Source organism: Chelonia mydas, chromosome 15 (genome assembly GCF_015237465.2).
Source record: "Chelonia mydas isolate rCheMyd1 chromosome 15, rCheMyd1.pri.v2, whole genome shotgun sequence".
In the NCBI taxonomy this organism is placed as follows: domain Eukaryota; kingdom Metazoa; phylum Chordata; order Testudines; family Cheloniidae; genus Chelonia; species Chelonia mydas.
The window spans coordinates 10852566-10876859 of NC_057856.1; the positions used below are offsets into that span (position 1 = coordinate 10852566).

Consider the following 24294-nt stretch of genomic DNA (forward strand, 5'->3'; position numbering starts at 1 on the left):
CAACTCCCAGCATACATTGGGACAGCCGGCTCCTATATAATGAGTTCCATCCGGGTTCTTGTCTTGCTGTTGGCGACTCGTCGCCATTACAGGGGAACAGCTACGGTACGCGGTAGCTGTAGGAGCGGCGCCGAGGAGCCCGCGCTGCCTGGGCGGCGCCGACGACCCCCACCGCAGCCAGTGCCGGGCCCCGCGGGGCTCCCCGTCCTGTTGCCACCCCCCCTCCCGGAGCCCCGCAGGCCCGGCCCGGCCTCCTCCCGGCTCTCTCCCTGTTTAAGCGGAGCAGCGAGAAGATGTCGCCATGAAGGAGGCCGAGTCAGCGCTGCGCCGCCCCTGTCGGTCCCCTTCGCGGGCCATGAGCCTGGGCCCCTGTCGCCTCCCCCAGTGCCCGTCCTGCCCCCCAGCTCAGAGCCGCTGCTCTCCACTCCCCAGCGCCGTCGGGGCGCCCGTTGATGCTGCAGAGCTCGCCCAGCGCGGCCCCCGCCTCAGCTTCCGACATGGACAAGAGCAGCCCCTGCGGTTCCGGGATCCCCGGCTCCTCGGCCGGCAGCAAAGGGCAGCAGACCCGCTCCGCCTCGGCCGGGCCAGCCGCGGGGGAATCTAAGCCCAAAGGCGGTAAGAGACGGGCCCGGGGGGAAGGGGCGCTGGGGTAGGAGCGTAGCCTCCAGCCAAGGTGCTGGCAGGTGTGTTGCACTAAGAGGGACGGGGCAGGGGTGGGGTGGGCCGCCAGGCTGTGTAACAGTCGGAGGGCTCCATGCTTCTGGGAAATGTTAACATCCCTCCCCAGGAGGTCGGCATGGGGCAGCGGTACTAAGGGTCCAACGGGTTGGTCCGCAGCCCAGGTGGTATTGATCCACTGTTGTTACCCTCTGACAGGATACAGGGATACTGTGAAATGAGTTGGTGAACTTGCAAGTTTCCAGCCCTTAACATACTGGGCGTGTCTGGTAGTTTTGGAGAGGCCAAGAATTGTATGCCTGGCATGCATTGCCACTGTATTATCACTTAATGGAGCTTGGAAACTTGACCATCTCTCCCTTGTAGGTGTTCTTTAGGTCAGCGCTGAGACACACTTGAGGGAGAGGGGGAAGATGTGTAAAGAAACTTTCTTGCTCACGTCCATTTGTGCAGTACATGAATGGACAGTCACTTTGCCCATGCTGTCACTTGAGCTGCTTGTAAGCACTAAGATCACTATTGATGTTGTTAAACAAACAAACATGCTATCAGTTTCTGGCCTTCCTATATCCTGGTCAGCTTAAGCTTTCAGCAGCAATATTACCTCTTGAGTAAGGTTCCTTTCTGGTGTTAACAGAAGTGTGGTGTATGCCAAGATGATGTGACCTGAAGTAGTACTCTGCCTTTTGAATGGTGGCTTCCTGCCTAGGATGTCTAAGCAACTTACAAATTACAGCTTGACCCGCCTTGAGGCAGGGCCAATATCTTAACTACAGATGGAAAGGCTGGGACTTACACAAAGTTAAATATTAGAAAGCTTTGTTCCTAGCTCTTCCAAAATCCAGGAATAATAAATCCTCATCCCTTGGTCTAATTACAAGATAAGTGGTGTTAAACTTGCTTGGTGGAGAGGGCTGAATTTCACTCATATGTTCAATGGGATGGGTTATAAATCTAGATTTACACACATCACTCAGTCCACACCAGACTGCTTACTTTTGGTAGGAGGCTTATACTAGGATCAAAATTAGAAGTGGCAATTGAACATCTGATTATCACTATTACTTATTCAGTACCACTTATTGGGAGAACATGCTTATCATTAGGACCATTATTTCTAGCCTTTTGTTTTTTCCTCCATTCTTCTGTTTTCTCTCCCTCATCCCTGTTTGTGTTCTGTCTTTCCCTCAGGTTCCCTTAACTGCAGCAATGCCTAGTTCTCTCTTCCAAGGGGAACATTTCCACTCCTTTTCCCATTTTACTGCTCACCTTTTTAGCAAGTGAAGTAACCTTGTAACTGAGCTTTAGAATTAACTGTCTTTGAGATAGGAGGTGGAACATCCATACTTGTAGAGCTGTTTCAGGCTGCCTGCAGACTTTGGGAAGACCACCCATATTAGTTTACACTTGGATCACATTTTGAAGGCTTTCTTTGCAACTGTGAGTACTAAAAACTCTTAACATGAATATTTTCTGCATAATTTGTCATGCAGGCCATAAAGATACATCAGAGAGGCTGGATCCATCTTGCAGGCTGTACATTTGACACCCTTGCACTCTAGTATTAAAGGGATCTTGTATGAACCTATAGTAGTTAAATATAACATTTCAGTTTAGATTATTATTGCACATAGCTTCTCACTGATGGTTTATAAACCATCTTGTGTATCACTTGTACAGTTGCACTACGTTATTTTAAGCTAAGGGTCTGATTGTCAGAAGTGCTGAGCAGTAGCCGTTCCATCCTGAGGCAGTTGGAGTTCTTGGAGCTTTACACTCTTGACAGTTTGATCCTAACTTTTTCTAAGTATTGAAATTTGCAATAATACTTGATATTGCTGGACCCTTTGACACAGAACTATTCACAATACAGTCTAATTGGAATGGTGCTGGGATGGCTTGTACTCCATTTCCTTCCTCTTGAGTGTTTTGATGTCTCAATTGTATTATAAAAAAGTGTTGGCATAATGACAATGTATACCTTGGCGAGTCTACCAGTGAAATGAAATAAGCTTCAAAGAGTAGCTATAGACATAATAAATGAAATAATGAAATATGTGGCTCTAGCTCTTAAGGTGTTAACTTCTCCCCAAGACTTCACTGCATATGTCAAATTTGAAGGGCATACGTGACATACTTTATCTTTAAGCAACTGGAGTGTGTGCCAGATTACTTGAATGTGGAACACCAATATCTTTTTAGGCTGCACCATAACTGATATTAATTTTAACTTAAAACCTGTTTTTAAAGATGTTTTGTCATTGTGAGTCAAATATGTGGGTTCTTTTTAAAAAAAACAAAACAAACAAACAAACAAAAAAACTGAAAAACTAAGTTCTACAAAGATCCCCTTCATGATTCAATAGCTGGGTTTGAAGCTGGGCGCTTTAGACTCCCCATACAGATCCCTACCACTTGAGATAAAGGAATAAATGTTATCCTCAGTGGGCCAGCTACTAGAAGGGAGGAAGAGGAGGATACTGAACAGTTCTGGGATTCTAGCCATGGAAGGGGAACAGGGTGGTTTATTACACAGAATAGCCAAGTACAGTACGTACATTTTGGTACATTTATTCTGAAAGGCACTGTGGCTGAATGGATTAAATGTGGGTCTGTCATTGAAGAACTAGATTCCATTCTAGTTCTGACAAAAATGCTCTTGTAAAACTTTCTGTTTGTAAAATGGGGCACAGTGGTGATACTTGCCTGCTTCCTATGGTAGGGATATGGTGCTTTGCTCAATGTCAGTCCAGAGAAATATAAACAGCCATGGGTGGGAACTCATGGTTTTCTGATACCCTTTACCCTAGAGAAAGGTGCAGTGGTCAGGGAAGCTGAAGTGAAAGTTTCTCCCATCCCCCAGCAGAATATCCACCAACTTGGCAATGCTGCAGAAGAGGGAGACTAATGTAACTGAAATGCAGATCATATGTTAAATCTTGACTCTGGAGAGGACTGAGTGAAGAATTACAAGTCAGAGGCCTATCTTTTACAAGAAGCAGTAAGGAGGCAACAGAGCCTCAAAGATTCCTACTTGGTATCAAAGTATGAAATATAGGCCATATACTAATACAAAGAGAATATACCAAGGGCTGTTTTTATGTTTAAATGTTTCACACTTAGTTTTCTAAGCTGTGTTTCCTAAATAACTGCATAGAGGAAAAATTGGGGGTTTTTAATATGTTTTTTGAGGTATAAAGATCGCCTGAAAGGATTCTTCATTAAAATTAACTTTTTTTTTTTTTTTTTTTTTTAATTTTTGTAATTCAGGCATAGACTGGAATACTCAGATTGGAGAGATAATGTCAATTATATAGCAAAAAGCTATAAACTGAGCTGTTTTAATTGGATTGTTTTAAAAATTGTGTTAATGCCTGACTTAAGACTTAGTATTTATTTATTCAAAATGTTAACTTCTGAATATATATCCACTCAGGTACTATTCTAGTGCCTCAAAGGTATTGATACAATAGAGTAATGATCAACTTGCTCGCTTTTGTATATAGCTGTAAGTCAGCAAATAGCTCTGAGGTTCCCTCTGAAAGAAATGCATTTGAAAATGAAGTGATTTAGAAGCTTAGATCCCATTGACTTTCAGTAGAAATTAAGCTCTTAAGTCATCTAGGCACTTCTGAATATCACTTGCTGTGAACAGTTGAGAAACTGGAATAGAGACTGGTGAAATAGAGTACTTTATCACATCTTCTGACTTGTGGATAAGGCACCTTGTGCTCCCTTTCAGGGTGTGCCTTGAAACTGTTTATAGAACTACAATGTTCTAAATGTGAATTCAAACTTTGAAAATTTAAACACAATGCTCCCATGTCTGAGGGGTCCCCTCCTCTCACAATTAAAGATAAGAAATGTGATGTGTTCTACCTAGGGTTCATATATTTGAAATGAGATAACTATTAGAAATGAGCCCTGCTTCATTAAAATGAGCTGTTTCTGGATTAACACTTCCGGAGACTATTAGTGCTTTCAAAAGTATTCATCATCATTAGATTGGAACAAACTGCAGGGCCCCCGAAGTGAGAATGTTTGTTTTGGCAACCAGTAGCGAAAGTCTATTTGGAAATGATAGTTAGTTTTTAAAAGCATGTACATACAAAGTCCCTTAAAATTATTTTTTGGGAAGTGGAGGTAGGGACAGGAACTGAAAGCTTTTTCTAGTCCAAGGAATAAAATTCTGAATGAATTTTGGGCTAAATACAGAAGACTGCTGGATAAGTACCTTTGGTAGGAGAGGTCACCAGAGGCAGTTCATAGTAACCTGAAATCCATAACTGAGGCATATCAGGGAAGAAAGATGACAGTGGACAGTAGAAGCTTTTTTCTGACATGCTGCCTGCCAAAACAATCAAAAGGAAGAAAAGCCTTTTTCCTGTAGTTGTAGGGAAATAGGCAATCCTATCTAAGATGAGCTTTTGCAGCAAGGCTAGACATTCATACGGTTTCTCTGGCTTTATATCTGACTCTTCTCTCATTTCAATCTTGTTTTACTACAACCCTGGTGGTTCTTAAAATTCTTGAGAATTTTCATGCAGACCATCCTGAAGAGGGGAACTGCTTTCAACCAGTAAAGTTGTGAAGAAAAGGTGTCTGGAGTCTATACCACTCTGGATTCTTGATCAAAAGGCACAGACTAGGGATTCCTTGACCATAAAGTGTGATGCAGTAAAGTCGTCATAATGATGAAAGGGAAACTCCTAAAAGCCATGGAGTCAGGTTGAAGGGATGTAATATGATAGGAATGTTCTGGTAAGCGTTGACTGACAATTTAATGTTCATAATGGCTGTAATTTTGTGTTAGCTGTACTAAGGTGGGAAATTTCCTTGCTGTCAACTGCAGGGTAAGATTACTGCTACACCTGACAAGAAGTAATCTGACCCAATTTAAAGAGACTGAGGCTATAAAGCTATCTTGACCCCTTGTTTGCAGATACATTTTTCTGTCCCCTTGTGCTCATGGATTGAAAAAGTTCAAAGTTGCTGTGGCCTGTCTAGAATATGCACGGTGACTGTAAGATGTAAGAAGGCTGTTCAATGATGAACTTCAGCTCTATTGGCTTTCCATATAGACATTCTTAAAGTTAATTTATGAAAATACCAATCCTAATCCAATAGCCATTCCTTGTCTTTGGAATGAATTTTAATTATACCAGAGACAATATCCTACTCTGTGGTGTAAATTACAGCTTCTTCTCTACACTCAGAAAAGTCTGTCCAAATCACCATAGTCCAGGCCTCGTTACACCCTGAATATTTAGCTGCAACTGGTGTGCTTCTCCAGATAACATTCTGCACCTAAGGTGTCAGGCTGACTTGCAGTCTCTCCCATGTGCACTGTAACTGCTGCACAACTCAAAGACACATGCTGTGATACAATAGCAGGAACTGTTTGAGTTCTCAATTCTGAATTTGGCTCTATTAGGCCAAGTACATCACTAGTTTTGTCAGTAAATAGTGGCAGAGTGGTTGCATAATGCTTCTTGAAAGCTTCCCTGTCACTTCTTAACTAATGATTAATAAATTACTGCCCTTCTATTTCTCTATGTAATCTGAAAGGTGTTTGGCTTTCGTCTTAATTTTGAATATCTTCTACTGCAAGATTATCACTCTTTGGAAATCACAGGCACATCTGACAAGTAAAATTCAGAATTGCGTGGGCTTCTAGCTGTGACTCCACTGGAAGCTGAACTGTGAAAACTGGTGCAGTAGGCCTCTTAAACTAGTGTTCCCCCACAATTCTAAAGTGTGGTGGCCACACCTTTCCATCCCTGTGCATTTCCTTTCTACTAAGAGGTGAAAGCTTTAATTGGTCTTAAGATACATTTGCTTTTTTTTAAATGTGTGTTGTATTTTAAAAGCATCTGGATGCTCAGTCATGTAGAGGTATGCACAGCCCTTACTGCTCCCTAAACACACTTTTGGGGGTGGGGTCAGGAGGGAGAAATGAAACTTTTGCAGTGAAAAGTGTGGAGAATAGACATGAATGAGATCATTTGGTTGCTATAAATGTGCAGTTGGGTTGCTCCTGATGCCTGTAGCTCAGGAGTAATAGTGGAAGATAGTTACCAAGGTTAGTGGAACAGTAATTAATATGATCTTAAAATAGGGAAGGAGGGAAGCTGTTAGCTGCAAAAGACTTGTGCAGAATCCTGGGTGATGAAAAGGGGGCAGAAGCCTGCTACTTCCCAATATGTGGGTCTAGATGCAACTGATATTCTAGTGCTGCTATTGTGAGGCATTAGATTTGATATGTCACAATGGACCTGATGCAATGTTAATTAACATATTTCCGGGAGAGAATGGTGTATTGGCATATCTGTGGGCTGATGACATTGAAAATTAAGCTCTAATTTTATTCTGCTGTTTCAGGAAACAAATGTGTTAACCTGGTAATGCCACTAGATACACAGGGAAATGGATTACCATGTTTGGACTCAACCTGACTTTACATTTAAGAACTTATTGGAACTTTAGGGGGAAGTGCTTTCTAATGTTACGGAAAAATCCTCTGCAGTAGTCTAGGAAGCATTAGCAACTCTTGTACACATTTAGAATACCCAACTAATGTCTGACGGCTCTTCCATTCTTGTGAGCCTTCGAATTAAAGCCACCACTTTGTGCTTGCTGCCAGTGCTTTCTGTGTTAAAATGCCAACAGTGTGCTCGGCACTCTCACCAGGCAAACAATCCCTGTATCCAGGATTTGGGGATTTACTCATTAAAACACAGATTAGATAACTGCACTGGGAGACCAAAGGTGGTAGTGATGTGTTGAGGCGGACTGACATTTTGTGGGCCTTGTGGAAGAAGTGTGGTTTTTAAGAAGAGAGCCTGATGCATTGTACTACCCTAAGCATAGGGCCTAGGATGAAAGAAGGCACAAAGGAGAAAAGGAAGTAAACAGAATAGTGATTAAAAAGAGAAGCCCACATAATAGAGAAATGTGGGAGATCTAGAGACAGACAAATGCAGGCAGGATGGTACCTTTACACATTCTAGACCTGAAAACTCATGTAATCAACTAAGGGCATGTCTACAATACAAAATTGTCAACTGAAGTTATGTTGACATACAGCTGCTGCAGTAATTAAATCGCTTTGTGTGTCCACACTATGCTTCTTGTGTTGGCAGTGCAAGTCCTCACCAGGAGCCCTTGTACTAACTGTACTGTCAGTGCAGGGCATTCTGAGACTGCTTCTGAAAGTCAGTAACAGTTGATGTAAGCATCAGTGTCTAAGCTGATGCTGCGTCGACCTAATTACATTGACTCTATGCCTCTCAGGGAGGTGGAGTTAAGTCAGCATAGCGGGGCAGTCACGTTGGCAGGAGCAAAATTTTAGTGTAGACACTTACATGTTTAGGTCGATGTAAGCTGCCTTGCATTGACCTAACTCTGTAGCGTAGACCAGGCCTATGTGTTCCCAGAATAAAAAACTAACTGATGGCTATTGAGTGTTTTGGAAGAACACCAGAAGCTAGAAAATTCAATCTTGATTACTTGGTGTCAAATTGTTCTAATTAAACATACCCTGCTAGTGGCTGTTCCTGGTTCTAGCCTGAAACTAGTTCTGTAAATGAATCAAGTGTAGCTGAACTGAGGACAGTATTACACTAAACACCTGCCTTATGTCTCCAGTCCTTTGCTTGGTATAAGCTCTAAGTAGTGGTGGATTTTGGTGTATGTTTCAGTAAATGCTGATTACGGAGCTGATTCTGCATAGAAACTATCCATGGTAGGAAGAACCTGGACAATAGAAGCTAACTTAGATGCATCTTATTTCAAGGCAGCAAGACATCTGTCTTTGTTGGATGCATAGGTTCCTGGATACTAATGTGCCTGAAAAGTACTTTGCTGTGGGTTTGGTGTAGTTAGAGAAGCCTTGGAGCTCTGGATAAGAGTCAGTATTGCTGTAGACAGGTATAAAAATGATCCAGGCCAAATGCGGTCCTGTCTTAAAGGCATAAATTACTTGACTGCCACTAGAAAAGCAGTGGAAGTACCTTGCTGAGCTTGAGTCTGATGGTTTTTTTTTTTTTTTTTTTTTCCCCCAGATGGTAAGAATGCAAGTGGATCCAAACAACGTTACAATCGTAAAAGAGATACTTCATATTCAAAAAATGAGAACTTTTCCAGCCAGTCCCGTCGCTCCAATTCACAGAAAAGCAAAGCTTTTAACAAGATGCCCCCTCAGAGAGGGGGCACTGGGGGCAGTGGCAAACTTTTTAGCTCTTGTAATGGTGGAAGACGAGATGAGGTGAGAATTGTAATGCTATGTCTGCAAGGCCTCTTTTTGTGGGACGAGAGGATCACTCTGACCTGCTAGTTAGGTCTCCTGTGTTCCCTTTCTGGGCTAGGAAGGGCAAGAACCCTGAGGTGGTAACATCGCTGAGAAGCCAGATTGAGTGAGATCAGAACAACTTTGCAACATCTGAGAAGAGGATGCTCTTTGGTCTGAGATTTCTTCAATAACAAGACCAGTGAAACTAACAGAAGTACAGTCTGAGGAATGGGTGTATAGACAGGCCACATGCATATTGTGAAACACAGGTTCTTCATGAAAATGATCTCTTAGTAATACAGCTTTCAGTTCCTAAATCTGTGACACATTTATGTCCAACTACTTGTGTATTCTGAATCCCACATTATGGAATATTTAGCAAAGTAATCTGACTAGTCTTGATGTGATCTAGTGAGGAATAAAGGCAGACCAGGAATCCTTTCATGCTGATGTATACTATCGGTGGTCTGCCTCCCCCCCACTTGGCATATAACCATGTTACACCCATTTTTTTAAAACTAGCAATTTAGTCTACAAGTATCACGTCTTCACTTACTATATTTTCTGAGTCCTAATTCTGTCCATTTCAGCTATATGGAAACTAATCTAAAATCATGAGATCCCTGGAATGATCCTAAAGCTTGCAATACTGGCTCTTTAAAGGGATATTGTCACTTTAAAAATAGCTTTTGTTACCCATGTCTCTAATCCTAAACAACTAGTTTTAAAAATTAAAAAAGCTTTCACTTTTCACTACAAAGGTTGCTTTACACTTCCATTTATACAACGGAAAAAGATTACCCAATCTTAACTTTCAAGTTCCTTTGCATTTCTAATGCTGCAGTATTTGATCTTCAGACCTGGAGTGGGAGAAGGTGAGTAGGTAGGGGTAGTGCATTTCCCTGTATACCATTGAAGGGAATGGATCTGTGCTTGTGCTGATAGGTTGCAGTGTACCAGCTTCCAGTAAATTCTAACCAGAACTGTGTCCTTTTTTTTGTTTTGTTTTTAGGTAGCAGAGGTTCAACGGGCAGAGTTCAGCCCTGCCCAGTTCTCTGGTCCAAAGAAGATTAGTCTGAACCACTTATTGAACTTCACCTTTGAACCCCGGGGCCAAGCAGGTCACTTTGATGGGAATGGACACGGCAACTGGGGGAAAAGGAACAAATGGGGACACAAACCCTTCAACAAAGAGCTCTTCCTACAGGCCAAGTGAGTGGAAGATCAGCAGGGCTCCTAGACATTTATATGAATGAGCTCTAAGGGAATGTATTCACTCTGTAGGTGATTGAGTCAGGGAATTCAGTATTTAATTATACTGAATGTTTGTAGTGAGTGGTGTGGGGTTTTTTTTGTATTAGTTACTGAAGTTCTGCTCCACTGGTTCTGCCTCCACAGTATTGGTGCAAGGGTTACCTTGTGTGTACGCAGAAGGGTGAAATATGTTCTTTTCCTGATTATAAAAGGAGATATTGGTATCTGAGAGAAAACAAAGGAAATGCAGTTAAAGGGACTGAGTGTGAAGGATGGAAAGGGTAACACCCTTCTGCCCAAATACTCAAGCACCACCTGTAAAATTTAATATACTCTGTTGGGTCCGGGAAGTCCTGTGGTCCCTTTCCCACTTAAGTAGTTCACATTTCCTTTCTAACTCAAGTAACGTGGTGTAAACAAAAAAACCTCAATCCATTTTAGTACAATGAGATGTTAAAAGGTGCTTCTTTTGGGATCAAACCAAGTCTCAATTTTTAAGTTCTCATGTGCAGAGGTCTTTGTTTTTAAACAGATACATTGTAATAGTTACTCATCTTTATCTTTAAAGATGACTTGAATAATTTTAACTTATGCTTAGAAATATGTACTGAATGCATCAATAATCAAGGTAGTTAGTCAGTTTAGCAGATTAACTTTTTTTTAAGCTAATATACTAATGGCTTTCTCTCTAATATGGGGCAGGTTGAACATTTTCTGTATCTGATCACCACCTTTAAGACCATGAAAAGTACTGCTAAAATTGTGGTCATTTACATTTTTGTATACTATGGTAAAATGTGAATATACTTTATTGCTACAGAGACTTCTTATAGCACTTGTCTGAATAGTATGTGATTTCCTGCCTTGTGTTCTACCTAGTTCAGTAGTTTCCTTTATGGAAACCTGTTTCCTCTGCATAAGTTCCCTTTTGTTTAGTCTGTACTCAGACAAGAACTCAGGCAGGATAGCCAAAGTGCAGGGAGAAGAACCGTGTCCAAAGATGTGCTGGCTCTAAACTTAGCCCTGTTAGGTTCACTGATGGTAACTGCTGGCCATGGTCAGCCTAGATGCCAAGTCTTTTCACGTACCCAGCATATGGCTGTGCTAGGCATTCTTGGGTACTGTCCTTAAGGACAGGACTGACTTGGTCTCTTGAGGATCTTAATCCAAAGGCCGCTTCTGCTGTTACCTGGACACAGTTAAAATAGGTGACTGATCAACTATGATGCCTTTGTGTCTTCCGTCCAGCTGCCAGTTTGTGGTGTCTGAGGAGCAGGACTACGCAGTGAACTTTGCTGACCCAGATACCTTGGTCAACTGGGACTTTGTGGAGCAAGTGGTCAGTAGTGATGGGATGGGTGTTTAAAACTTATTTCTCTTCTTCTACTTATCTAATATTTTTTTTAAAAAGTGCCTACCTGTTGCTTTTGACATAATGGGTCTTTAGTTGCCATCAAGTCTCTTTCCTCCTAGCATTGCATGAATGACAGAGGAGAATCTGACAGGGAATTACTCTTGAAAGACTCCGTACATGATAGGAGCTTAAGACTGCCAAACACTCTTATGAGGAAGAAGATCTCTTCCTCCTTGCTTTATAGATGGAAGTTTTATAGGAATATTGAGCGTGTTTCTGATGCACTTTTTTCCCCATAGTATTAGGGAGAAATGTTGTCAGCCTTCTGACAAGGTCACAGGGATGGAGTTGAAGGAAGTGTGCTGTGTAGAATGCTTTTACAGACTCTTATTCTGTGCATGGGCAAACGTCTTTTGCCTCACAACAAAAATCTGTAGCTATTTGAAGCACCCCAGGATTCCAACCAGATCTAGAAAATAGCGTCTGTCTGTGTGTCTCTCTCTCAATACTTAGTCTATGATGCAGAGCATGCATTTGAGAGGGAGTGTGTTTGCTGTTATCCTGAGCTTGATGCTTCTTTGGGAACTCATGCATGTGCGCACTTCCCCCAGTAGTCTTAAACAGATCACATATACGTTATTTAAGAAGCATCTGTCTAATCTTCTAATATGTATGTTTAAAGAAATCAATGGGTCCTAAATTTCTAATCAGGGAGATGCAGAGAAGTTTAGTTGTGTAATTATGTTGTGAAGTCAAGGTGACACCAAGAAGTCCACTGCTGTCTGCAAGATTAGTTGCTTTCAGATGACCATGCTAGTAATCCTGGAGATGGGGGTCAGTGAACACATGAAAAGGGAAACTAATCTGACTAGGACACCAAGCCTCCTAGTACATTTGAAGAGTCTGACAACAATACCCTGTAGATGGCTCTACAGACTACCCATGTGCATTTTAAAAACATTGTTCCTGCTAAACCATATGATCAATTTCTTGGTGACTGAAGGAATATACTCTCCCTCTTTCTTGGAAAGGTTCCAGTCTGTCTTGGCCAAATATTTCCACCCTCTAGAGAAAGTGACAACTTTGCAACAAATTCCCAAACAGATATCTCAATTTATAATCTCTAGCTTTAGTAACTTCTTTATATTATGCTTCTTTTATGGCCATCCAGCGAATTTGTAGCCATGAAGTGCCCTCCTGCCCAATATGCCTGTATCCACCTACGGCAGCCAAGATCACCCGTTGTGGGCATATCTTCTGCTGGGCATGCATTCTGCACTATCTCTCCCTGAGTGAGAAAACCTGGAGCAAATGTCCCATCTGTTATGGGTCTATTCACAAGAAGGATCTCAAGAGGTAAGACTTGCAAGGAATTCAAATCCCTTCATCTTTCTGTAAAGTTAATTCTTGCTACTTAGTCTATTCCTGTATTGCAGTGTTGTTGCTATGGAAACACGCCAGTATGCAATTGGTGACACCATTACAATGCAGCTGATGAGAAGGGAGAAAAGTGTTTTGGTAGCATTGCCCAAATCCAAGTGGATGAATGTAGAGCAGCCCATTCACCTTGGAGGTGAGTACTTGTGAACACTCTCCTGGAACGTTGGCCGCATGTATGACTAAAACTTGGATGTGGAAGCTGGTTGCTATGGGGAAACCTCACTTCTCTCACTCTACGTGGATTTATATATGGCAGATTACAAAACATTGCTTTTAAATACTGATCAAGTTAACTACCACCTCTTAAATGACTGACCTGCAGTCTCCTACCCCATAACTCCCTTCCATAAGCTTGCATCATACATTGTATTCTTTTCTAGTTTCTGTGCTGCAAGGCCCTGCCATCCCAGAATAATTTACACAACAAGCCAACATTCAGTATTTCATAACTGTTAGTGCATCACTGCAGAGCTCACTTCCTTTTGTTGGTCTCTCTTTGTTCCCCATATGTGGGGTTTTGTCCCCCCCCTTCAACTCATGGCTCAGTCGCAGAGTGAATTATTTTAGATTTGACTATTCTGTAGTTTATGCTAGATTATTTCAGAGATGCTGTGTGTAGCAGCAGCATATGCATGATTCTACCAGTGGAATCTCCTAATGGGGAATATGGGAAAACTTTGAGGTTCTTGGGAACCTATTACCTATCTGGGGCTTGATCATGAGCTTCATAGAGTTATTTATACAGTGCCATATGTTTAAAGCACTAATGGATAAGATGATGATAAAATTTGTGTGACTGGTGTCAACGTTCTTCATTTTATCACTGCTGCTTTATGGGTTATTTTCACCTGTGGTCTTTCAACCAATCCTATGAGGGAGGACATAGTTTAAACTTAGCTCTAAAGGTCAGCCTCCCAATATAGGATCCCGGAGCATAGAACTCATTTCGGATGTTTGCCTTGGATATTTAAAAGTTAAGATTGAGTATACATCAGTAACTTTGGTTAAGAAACAAAACATACAGCACTACAGGGATATTGTAAGACTTGGCGTCCATATAACTGCAAATCCAGAAAATTTCAGCATTAAGTTTGCACTTAAAAGAAATCCAAATATGGTAAGAGATGCAAAATGCACAGACAAGATTCTCTCAACCTTCTCCCCTCTCAATTTTTGTCCTTTAGTGACACTATGAAATTGGGTTGAGGGTTGGATTTGGAGGAATGAAGATATCTAATGTCCTTTTTAAAAGTTTGTTTCTAATCTGGGATTTCAAACGCTGAAATTGCTTTTATTTATTTGGGGGCAGAGAGCAAAAGGAATATTTTTGTCACTGTTTAAACTTTGGGTTTAATACCAAACTGAGATCAAGTTCCCCACCCTCAGAGTGAGAGCCAGCATCCTCTGAGGCCCTCCATCAAAATGAGGAAAGACCAGACTTGCCATTCCTGATGCTGTTAGGGGGGTTAAGGCAGGAAATACCTTCCAGGCACTGCTTATTTCATAAAGAGACCAAAGCCCATCCCTTTAAAAAAAAAAAAAAAGCCTTTTATGGGTTCTCTAAATATGCAGAATCCCACCCTACAAATGTTTGATGTGACCAAGTAACTAAAACAAATATCTAGTGCAGAAATTCTTGCTGAATGTTTATGGAGACTTAACTTAATAGCTTGCTATTGGGATTTACAATAAACTGATCTCCTATCTTAGTAACTTCTTGCCAACAACATTGCTTATGCACAGATTTAGTCTTCCTAGTAGACTTGCCCACACAGAGAGTAGATGAGATTTTAATAGGAATGGCCAAGTTGAATTTGGACCTTGCTGCACATTGGATGTCTTACTGATATTCTTTCCAGATGAGCAGCACAGCCAATTCTCTAAGCTGTTGCTGGCATCCAGGAAGCAGGTGCTGCAGTGGGTGATCTTGGAAGAGAAAACAGCATTGCTACGACAGTACGAGGAGGAAAAGCACACCCCTGAGGCTTGCTTTATTGAGGCAGCTATCCAGGAACTGAAGGTGAGGATCCCCAGTTGTGGTGGATGTTAATGGTATTTGATGCTTACTGTGTTTTTAATGGAGGCCAAGTATCCACAACAGGTTTGGTTTGGGGGTCGGGGAGCGAGATGAGAAGTATCTCAATACAGAGATTACTTTTGGAAATGTGTGATAATTCAGTATCTGCAGTAGTAACAAAAGAAAATAGTTAAAATCTCAAATATTCTTCCTTTTGGGGCACAGAATACTGGCAAGGTAGCTTGCTTTTGGTGACACCTGCTGATCAAAAGCAGCAATATAAACACTGAAAGGGAATAAGAACTACATGTGCCCCTATCACTGACAGAACTCTGCCACCTGGAATGCCACCAGCCTCTGAGTAGTGTCTTAACTGCAGAGGCAGTTGTGGAAGCTTGCTGTTGGTGAAGCCAGGCTCTCCTTGTGTCAGGAATAGCTAATTCTTGGGATAATGATTCTTTTGTCTATAAAACCTCTTTAACCAAACGTGTAGGTTATTGCTTGTTTCAAAGCCAGTATGTGGCAGATGGCCTGCAGAGGTCATTTCTAAGTAAGCTGGTGTCTCCCTGTATTACAGAAGTGGCCACTGGGTGAGGGAGAATCTTGATCTGTGACAGTGTGAGACACGAGGGGAGGGAATACTGATGTTTATAGTGTCAGTCTCCTGGAATAAGTAAGAAACTGAAATGTGTTCTCTTTGGGGTGGCCTGTAGTATCGAGAGAAGGCTCTAGCTTCATTGGACCAGAGTAGCGACATCGATGTCACAGGAGCCACAGTAGCTGTAGAAGAATTGGCCCTGATGGCACCCTCTATGGCCAGGGTGCCTGCAGCTTCCCAGGAGAAAAAGGTGGGTTTTTTGGTCTCCCTTTCTTCCCCAGGACAAGCACAGTTAGGATCTAACTCCACCTCCTCACTATAGTGTAAGGTGAGCAGGCACTGAGGGATACCTACCCTTCTCAGAGCATTTGTGTACCAGAGATTATAGTTCTTCTGAATGGGATGATGTGAGCTGCATACTGACTCTACACTGTGTGTTTGTGGGTTGTGTGTTTTTTTTGTTTGTTTGTTTGTTTTTCTGTAGCAGAGTGTTCTGGAATATCTTTCTGCATTTGATGAAGAGATGGTGGAAGCCCACTCTGATTCTGGAAGCTCCTTTCCTCTTCCCCTGGAAGCAGAAGAGGAGGAGGTACTTGAGGTGGACACTGAGGAGGTACCAGCTGTGAATGCTACAAAAGAAACTAGTCCATCAGAAAGTAACTACCAGGAATCTAAAGTTACAGCCAACAATGAATGTTTGCGCAACAACTCTCCTTTTTACTATTTCTATCAAGGTTAGTGGAATGGGGTCTGTTTGTGGAGGGAGAGGTAAATGCTCACCAAAAAGTGCCCCAGGGGAAACATTTGTAGCTTCAGTGGATTCATGAGCTTGTTAATTAACCCCTATGAAACAGAACTTCAGAGAAGAAAGTCTAACATTTCTTGCCATTAATGTTTGACGCTCGGGGGAGATGGGGGTATGGCTTTGAGAAATCAGTAGTTCCAGGGGAGTTAAGGATGAGGTGGGAAGTACAGAAGTGACAAGTGAATTTCTTCCCTTGTAGCGGAGGATGGACAATGTATGTACCTTCACCCTGTGAATGTTCGCTGTCTTGTTCGTGAGTATGGCAGCCTGGAGAACAGTCCAGAGAAGCTCACTGCAGCTGTGGTGGAGATAACTGGCTACTCTATGACCGAGGTAATTGCTGTAGTAATTTTTCTTGTGTTATCAGTCATGGCCTTTTTCTTAAGGAAGGCAGTTGAGAGCTGATGGTGGGTAAGATACTACTAGGAAATGCTAACTTACAGTGGTTGTCAAGCATTTTGCAATACTTGCTGAAGCACTTTTTTCCAGGCTGGGGGTAGGGTTGGGATCTGCTTAAGGCATCTTTGGAAGCAGCAATGCCTGTAATAAATTCCCATGAATTGACTGGCTTCATTGGTGTTCCTTCTGTTTCCTCTTCCTGAGAATAGATTAATGGGGAGTACTTTGCATAACTGTTTCCAAGACAGGTTCCTAGAATTTCAGGTGTTTAGTGGGTGAGAGTAATGTCACCCCCAAAAAGCCGGTGATATACGTGGTTGTGAAGGGAGAGACTTGGAGGCCTATGGGTTCTAATGCAACGAGATACCTGATATCTTTTCTCCTTTCAGGATATGCGACAGCGCCATCGTTACCTATGTCACTTGCCTCTCACCTGCGAGTTCAGCATCTGTGAACTGGCTCTGAAGCCACCTGTCATATCCAAGGAGACCCTAGAGACATTTTCTGGTTAGTGCTTTTGTTCCTTTTCCCAGTAGGGATGATGCCCTGTAACCATAAAGGGTTTGGAAAAAGGGATGTCTGTTTCTGTGGCTGGGAGGACAAATGGGTAACAGGAATGTAAAAGGCTGGCTTGCTCCTCAGTCACACTAGTTCATGATGATCCTAGCTAGAATTAGGGATTGCCTTGTTCAGGTTAAGGAACTCCTCTGATTTGTCTGCAACAGGTGAGTGTTTTATTCGTGTGGATTAGACAAATGTTTGAGAGAAGAGTATGGACAAGGGTGGGAAGGATCAATCTACAGTAGAACGTGGACACTGCACTAACTTGCTTATGCATAAATTAATGATCAACTAGTGATAGTGTCTCCAAAACTGAAAAGTTTTACCAAGTATTAGCTTTTACCTGGTCTCCTATGATTTGTGTGACACTTAGATGACATTGAAAAAAGGAAACGCCTGCGGCAGAAGAAAGCTCGTGATGAGCGGCGTCGGGAACGCAGAATTGAGATGGAGGAGAATAAGAAGCAGGGCAAGTGTAAGTCTCACTTAACCACAACTGGTGGGTTTCTGCTTCTCTTCAAATGCTGGGAAGGTTTGAGGATTAGGGGTTAATACATTGGGGATAAGGTTGGGGGCCTGCCATGATCACAAGTGAATACGTATTAACCTTGCCATAAATGGGGCTTGCTGTAGAACTCTCTAGCACCCTTTCCTTATACGGTGAGATCATGAGTTGCGCTACCTGGATCAAAGAAGCGTTTAACAGAAACTGCACAACTAACATACTACTTTACCATGCCCAACACATTGAAGCTGAAGAACACGGTGGGGGGGCTGCCATGGAAAGGATATACTATATTCATGTAACTCCCAGGATTCTGTCTCTAAATCCAAATTAATCCCTTCAACTGGAAAGGTGAAGGAGGAACAAACACCTTCTATTTGGGTTTTTTCTCAAGGTGACAGTAGCAGTATTGCTACTTTCCCTTCAAGGAAGAGACCACTCCCAAAGCCCCTGAAACAACTGGACACTTGCACACCAGTGACCCATTACCCCATATTAAGCAATGTTCTTATTAAAAACTTTCTGGCTTTCTCTAGATCCCGAGGTCCACATTGCTTTAGAGAACCTGCAGCAGTTTCCTGCCTTCAGCGCCTGTTCAGGAGAACTCATCAGCAGTGATGACCAGAGCTCCTCTTTGTCCCTTCTTGGCAGAAGCTCTGTGCCTCTCACAGGTGAGCAGCTGGAAGAATGTACAGATGGATTGATGCAGTCCCTCCCCCAGGCTTTCTGACTCTGAACACCAAGCTAGATTTTCACTGATGACCACAGAACCCTTTTGTATTGGTGGTGAAATCCAAAAGTTCAGCACCCAGAAATAGAGGACTAAAGTGTATCTCCATAAGTGTTGCCTACCTTCCACTATGTCTTGTCTATATCCTGGGTCTGAGCATTGCACTGCAGCCACCACTTACAAGAAGCCTCATATTGTAGGAAAAGGAATAGCTACTTCCAAGAAATGGACCCCCGCTCCCAAGGGGAGCTGGGAAGGTTTGTAAGTAACTCTCTACAATTCTGCCTTGGGTGAACCACCATTTATTTTTCTTGTGTGTTGTAATCTGACACATGCTACCCTTAGCACTGAATATAGGATATGTTTTCCTGGGTTAGTCCTGAGAAGGATCAAGTTCAGTGACTCCACCACCTTAGATGTATCTCACCTTGGGTCTCCTTTCCAGCATTCTGGGATGGTTCTTGGTCACTTGCTCTCTAGTAAAAGTGTCCCTGTATTAAAAACATGTTGAGACAATCTGTATAAGAGGCTAAATAGCAGAGGGGGAAACTGAAACATCGACAAGATGCTTTGAGATGAAAGCTGAACATTTTGGGCTATAACGCATTGTTTGAGTTGGCTGGCACCAGCTTCTTTCTCCTCCATTACACAAATGCAGGATTTTGCTAATGTAATTAGCTTTCCTGTTTGACTGAATCTTGTCTCTGCAGAGTCTGTCTCAACTCCATTGTCAACTGCTGCCAGCCTGGCTAGCCCATCACTCTGTGTTGGGAGCCTGGAAGAAGAGTCTCCCTTACCCTCCTTTGCCCAGGTAAATCCTCTTCCCTTAAAGTTGCATATGCAACAGAACACCCAGCTGACTATCCTACTTGCTGTTTCCTCACTGGTCTGAATTTTAAGACCTCCAAGCACAGGCCTAGTGGCTGCTAAAATGGGATGGTCCCTCCACTCTTCAGTTGATCAGTGCTAATGTTTGGCAAAAGACCCATAATACTAGGCAAAGTCCTGTTTTCTGGCTTGAAAGTTGTATTGTACAAACTTCCTGGGGGTGTGGGCAGGGATGCTGACAGATAGGCCTTGGTCTACTTTCTTATGCACACTTTTTCCCCCTCCCTTGTTAGATGTTGAGAGTTGGAAAAGCAAAGCCAGAAATGTGGCCCAAAGCTGCCTCAAACACAAGAGGTAAGGAAACCCTACCTCCAGTGATTATCTTGCATAATTTCAGGTGTAATGGCTACTGAATAAAAGCACTCTTGTACAAGCTCAGCAACACAACTCTTCCATCATCTGTGGTCTTTCTAGAAATCTCTTTTCTTCCAGATCAGAATACCCTGGCACCTCCTGTTCCAGTGGATAGTGATGGAGAGAGTGACAACTCTGACCGTATGCCTGTGCCCAGCTTCCAGAATTCCTTTAGCCAAGCTATTGAGGCAGCCTTCCTGAAGTTGGATAAGCCGTCCACATCTGACCCCCTCTCTGGTAAGAACAAAGCAGTTTGTCACCTAAAAAGTCTAACATGCCCAGCTCCCTGACACTGGGAGTCCTCTCTCCCAGTGTACAGGGGCCATAAAAGCCCTATCACTGGCTGGCTGGGCAAGTTTCCCCCAGTGCTGGCACTGCATAAGGCTTATGGGCAGTGATGAGCTGCCAAAATCTTAACTGGTTCCCTATAAAAAGTTCTGGTTTAAGGGATGTGCCACAGTATGTAATTTTTTGTACCAGTAGGGTTACCATACATCTGTATTTTCCCAGGAGGAATTTTTAAGTTTTAAAAATTCCTCCCAGACAGATTTTTAAGAACCAAAAAGTATATGTCCAGGAAAATACGGATGTATGTTAACCCTACCTAAAGTTCTTTTAAAAAGATGGGCCTGAACTAGAAATGAGCTCCGTTTCACACGTGTGGGTCCCCACCACTCCCTGGGGGTGTGCTAGGGTGACCAGATGTCCTGATTTTGGGGGTTTTTTTTCTTATAGGCTTCTATTACCCCCACCCTGTCCTGATTTTTCACACTTGCTGTCTGGTCACCCTAGGGTGTGCACATGTGTGGGTCCCAGCTGCTCCCTGTCCCCCTCATTGAAGCAGGTGTTAGGGTTACTGCCCTGGGAACTGTAGGGCCAGCTGCAGACAGGGGCGTGGGGCAGGGCTAGCTGGGAGCAGGGCAGGGGGTGTGTGCGGGGCTGGCGGCAGGGACTGGCTGGAGGCAGGGCAGGGGGTGCGTGCGGCAGGGGCTGGCTGGAGGCAGGGCTGGCTGCGGGCAGGGTGGTGGGTACTCACAGGGAGAGCGGTTCGGAGCAGCCCAAGCAGTAGGACGCAGCCCAGGCCCAGCAGAGCAGCCGGGGACCCACCAGGCAGCAGTGGGAGCCCCAGGGTTGGGGGAGCAGCAGCAGCAGCACCAGGGCTTGTGCCCAGGGCCATGTGGCAGCCCACATGGCTCCTGCAGCGCAGCGCCCCCCAGTGGCCGGAGGTGGAATTGCATCACTTCTTGGCCAGAGCCCATCAAAGCCTCAGCACCCCCTGCAGGGAAGCGGGTTAACAACCGGTTGTAAAATTGCTTCAAAATTTAACAACCAGTTCGTGCGAACCAGCTCACCACTGCTTATGGGGTCCTGCCCAAGTCCTGGTGTAGCAGTGGTGGTATGTTGGGGATGGAACTGTAACGTACAATACTAGAACCATTCTGAACAGTTCCAGGTTGTGGAGCTGCTCAGAGGCAGCCTTAAGAGGGAGCTGCTCTAAGTTACAGTGGGAGTTGCACCAGCCTCCAACAAGCCCAGAATCGTATAGGCACAGAGGTGGCTTAAAACCACCTTTGCCCCCTCTCTCCCTGGACTGCACCTGAGTAGGACCTCCAAAGCACAGCACACAAATGTATCTTGGGTATTCATCATGTGCCAGCTTCTGCTGGCTTCTCCCTATGTGCAAGGATTGGCATTCTGTGGTAAGGTGAGCCTAGCTCACCCCAAAGTTTTTTGTGCCTCTGGCACTCCAGTGATGAATTCTGCAGCCATATAGAAGTTTCATTTAAATGAATCGGGCATCAATTGATACACTAGTCCTTATTCTTCTGCTCAGTTTCATGCTGCCATGAAAGTTGCAGTGTATTGCAGACTCAATATTGATGATCCATAACTTGGTAGAACTGTTTCTGTCAGTGGGAAGGAGATGCATTTTTTTTTATTTCTAACCTTTATGAATGGGATTGAAGTGACCTCCTCTTTGGAGGTGAGCTACTCTCACTTGCTACTCAATATTTGCCTGTATCCAGCTGTGTGATGGATAAGCATGCTAGTTCAGAGCTACTAAAATGACAGCAATAAGAATAGTTCATACTGCTTGACTATTTCAAATTCTAGAGACTCAGAAAACAACCCATCAGATTTCATGTTTCAGCTTTGGACAGCTTCCTCTGTAGCCACCATAAGGGCTGGTAATGTAGTTTTAAAACAAGTCCTAAAATTCTATAGCATTGTGTGGCAAAAATTCCACAGCAATAGACAAGGTAAGGTCCTAGGTACCTACATTGAAACTAACCCTCCTCCCCAACCTATTAACCATGAAATGGGAAGATCACTGTAGCTGGGGAGAAATATGGCTTCGTCTAAGCCCCCCCAAAAATATAAATCTTTCTTTCTTTTACAGAGGAAAAGGGAGGCAAGAAAAGAAAGAAACAGAAGCAGAAGCTGCTATTTAGCACCTCAGTTGTCCACACAAAGTGATGCTGCTGTCCAAGAAAGTTCTGTCTCCTGGTTTTCATTTGCTTTTTGTTTTGCTGCTATAGTTTAAGTATTTAAGCTTGAACAGACTAAATCCATGTTTCTAGGCCTTGGGCAGGGGGGAGAGGACCATAGATATCCACTTTTTATTCTAGCACCTTCAATTGGTTTATACAAAATCGAAGTATTAAGAGAAACTGAACCTGGCAACGTTTAGCCAAGGTTTCCAGTCTGTGCCAAGTCAGCTCTTTTGGCCCATCAGCAGTTTGAATGTATTTTACTGCTGTCTGTGGCACTGCCAGTTTGTTGCAATGTGGTGTCACTCAAAAGGCAGAGAACCTCTACTCTCCCTATTGGTGTGTGTATAGAGAGGAAACAGTACACAAGATCTGGCAGTAGGTGCAGTTTGCTGTAAAGCAGAATCCTTTTTCTTAGCAAGTGCAGTTTGCCTTCCACTGGAAACGGGCAATATTGAAGAGGTTCCTGTTTCTAGATCATAGTAGGAAGGAGGGTTCTTTGACTTTAAAATGACAGGAATAGCAGTTACTAACTCCTTCTGGTGCCTAAGGATTAGATCTAGGGTGGGAATAAAGTAGATCCTTGTTACCAAGTTCAAGTTACAATACATACTGGACTCTCTGCATTTCAGAATGAATGTCAGGGAATGACTTAGTGTTGTATGTTAGTGTGTTAACATGGATGTGGTAAGACATAGGTTGCAAAGAAATTCTTTGTCTCCATGATCTGGAGCAAACATTCCACCCTAGAGTCTCTTGATAACTAGGCTGGGTGGGGTTTTTTTGAGATCAGCTGCATTTGAATCAGAGGAATGTGATATCTAAAATCTGCAGAATTATTAACCCTACAGCAGGCAGCCAGGCTATTTGTCCTGGGGGGGCAGGGGCCTTATTGTGCTTTGTGCAGGGATGTAAGTTGGATTGTACTAGGCTTATCTTACTATAAACCTTTTTCTCCCTTCCCCTCTCTTCCCACACTTTTTTTTTTCCTTGGAGCAGTCTCATTCTGCACTGCCTGTGGTTTAATTTGAAGCTAATGCATTAAATGGTGTGGATTTTCATTAAATAAAAGGAACAGTAGGTGTAATGTACCAGCAAAGGCAAATAGTTGCAATAAATCATATGCACACTTAAAATTATAGTGCTGCGGGGGGCAGGAGTCCTTCTTCTGCAGTACTCTACCCCATTTGTTGAGACTTGAGTTGGAAATAAAGTTAGGCTGAGCAGCCACTACCTGAAAGACTTCCTTTACCACCAGTTGGTAAAGGGGAAGAATGTGGTTGTGCCCTTTAGCTTGCAGGCCTTCCTTCTAAAACAGCAGCTTTAAGTTCCTTAACTATAACATGTCAAGTCATCTTACCTTCTTTCATTTGGATATGCTGACAGACTTACTATGCAGTGAGCTTTCTCACCTTAAGAAAAGGAGAAAATGTTAGATTCTTAATATGCTAGAGAGAAGTTCTGGCACCTTTTATCAAACAGTCTGAATAAGAACTACACCTTGTCCCCCTTTAGTTCTTCCTTAGTATCACAACTCGCCCTCTGCTAGACTTGTTTTTCTAATAACATAAGAATGGGCATACAGGGTCAGACCAAAAGCCCCTTTAGCCCACTATTCTGTCTTCTGACAGTAGCCAATGCCACATGCCCTCAGAGGGAACAAACAGAACAGGTAATCAAGTGATCCATCCCCTGTTGCCCATTCCCAGTTTCTGGCAAATAAGCTAGGGCTATCATCCCTGCCCATCCTGGCTAACAGCCATTGATAGACACATCCTCCATGATTTTTTTTTTTTTTTAACCCTGTTATAGGCTTGGCCTTCACAACATTCTCTGTCAAAGAGTTCCACAGGTTGACTAGGTGTTGTGTGCAGCAATACTTGCTGTGTTTTTTAAACCTGCTGCCTGTTGTTTTCATTTAGTGGCCCC

At 43.1% G+C, this 24294-nt stretch overlaps 1 protein-coding gene across 4 annotated transcripts; it reads left to right on the forward strand.

The window, feature by feature from the left end:
- The first annotated feature begins 48 nt into the window (after positions 1–48).
- RNF10 (ring finger protein 10) lies at positions 49–23456 on the forward strand. Of its 4 annotated transcripts, none has more exons than XM_007061551.4 (17): positions 49–615; positions 8742–8944; positions 9981–10180; positions 11471–11561; positions 12748–12932; positions 13013–13149; positions 14876–15036; positions 15747–15881; positions 16116–16365; positions 16636–16769; positions 17225–17342; positions 17770–17871; positions 18438–18572; positions 19342–19442; positions 19753–19813; positions 19952–20110; positions 22275–23456. In XM_007061551.4, exons 1-17 carry the CDS (start codon positions 453–455, stop codon positions 22349–22351), a joined length of 2412 nt encoding a protein of 803 aa, XP_007061613.2. In that variant the 5' UTR covers positions 49–452; the 3' UTR covers positions 22352–23456. The 4 variants fall into 4 exon arrangements, with proteins under 4 accessions (XP_007061613.2, XP_043385808.1, XP_027679784.2 ...); XM_043529873.1 differs by having other exon boundaries at positions 54–615; positions 16119–16365; XM_027823983.3 differs by having other exon boundaries at positions 60–615; positions 19934–20110.
- Positions 23457–24294: the final 838 nt, after the last annotated feature.

Bases quoted from the DNA above. Each gene is read 5' to 3' on its own strand.
- RNF10 (XM_027823983.3), top strand. From the start codon at position 453: ATGCTGCAGAGCTCGCCCAGCGCGGCCCCCGCCTCAGCTTCCGACATG. The intron at 616-8,741 runs GTAAGAGACGGG...TTTTTCCCCCAG, and splicing joins GGAATCTAAGCCCAAAGGCG to ATGGTAAGAATGCAAGTGGA. The intron at 19,443-19,752 runs GTAAATCCTCTT...CTCCCTTGTTAG, and splicing joins CCTTACCCTCCTTTGCCCAG to ATGTTGAGAGTTGGAAAAGC.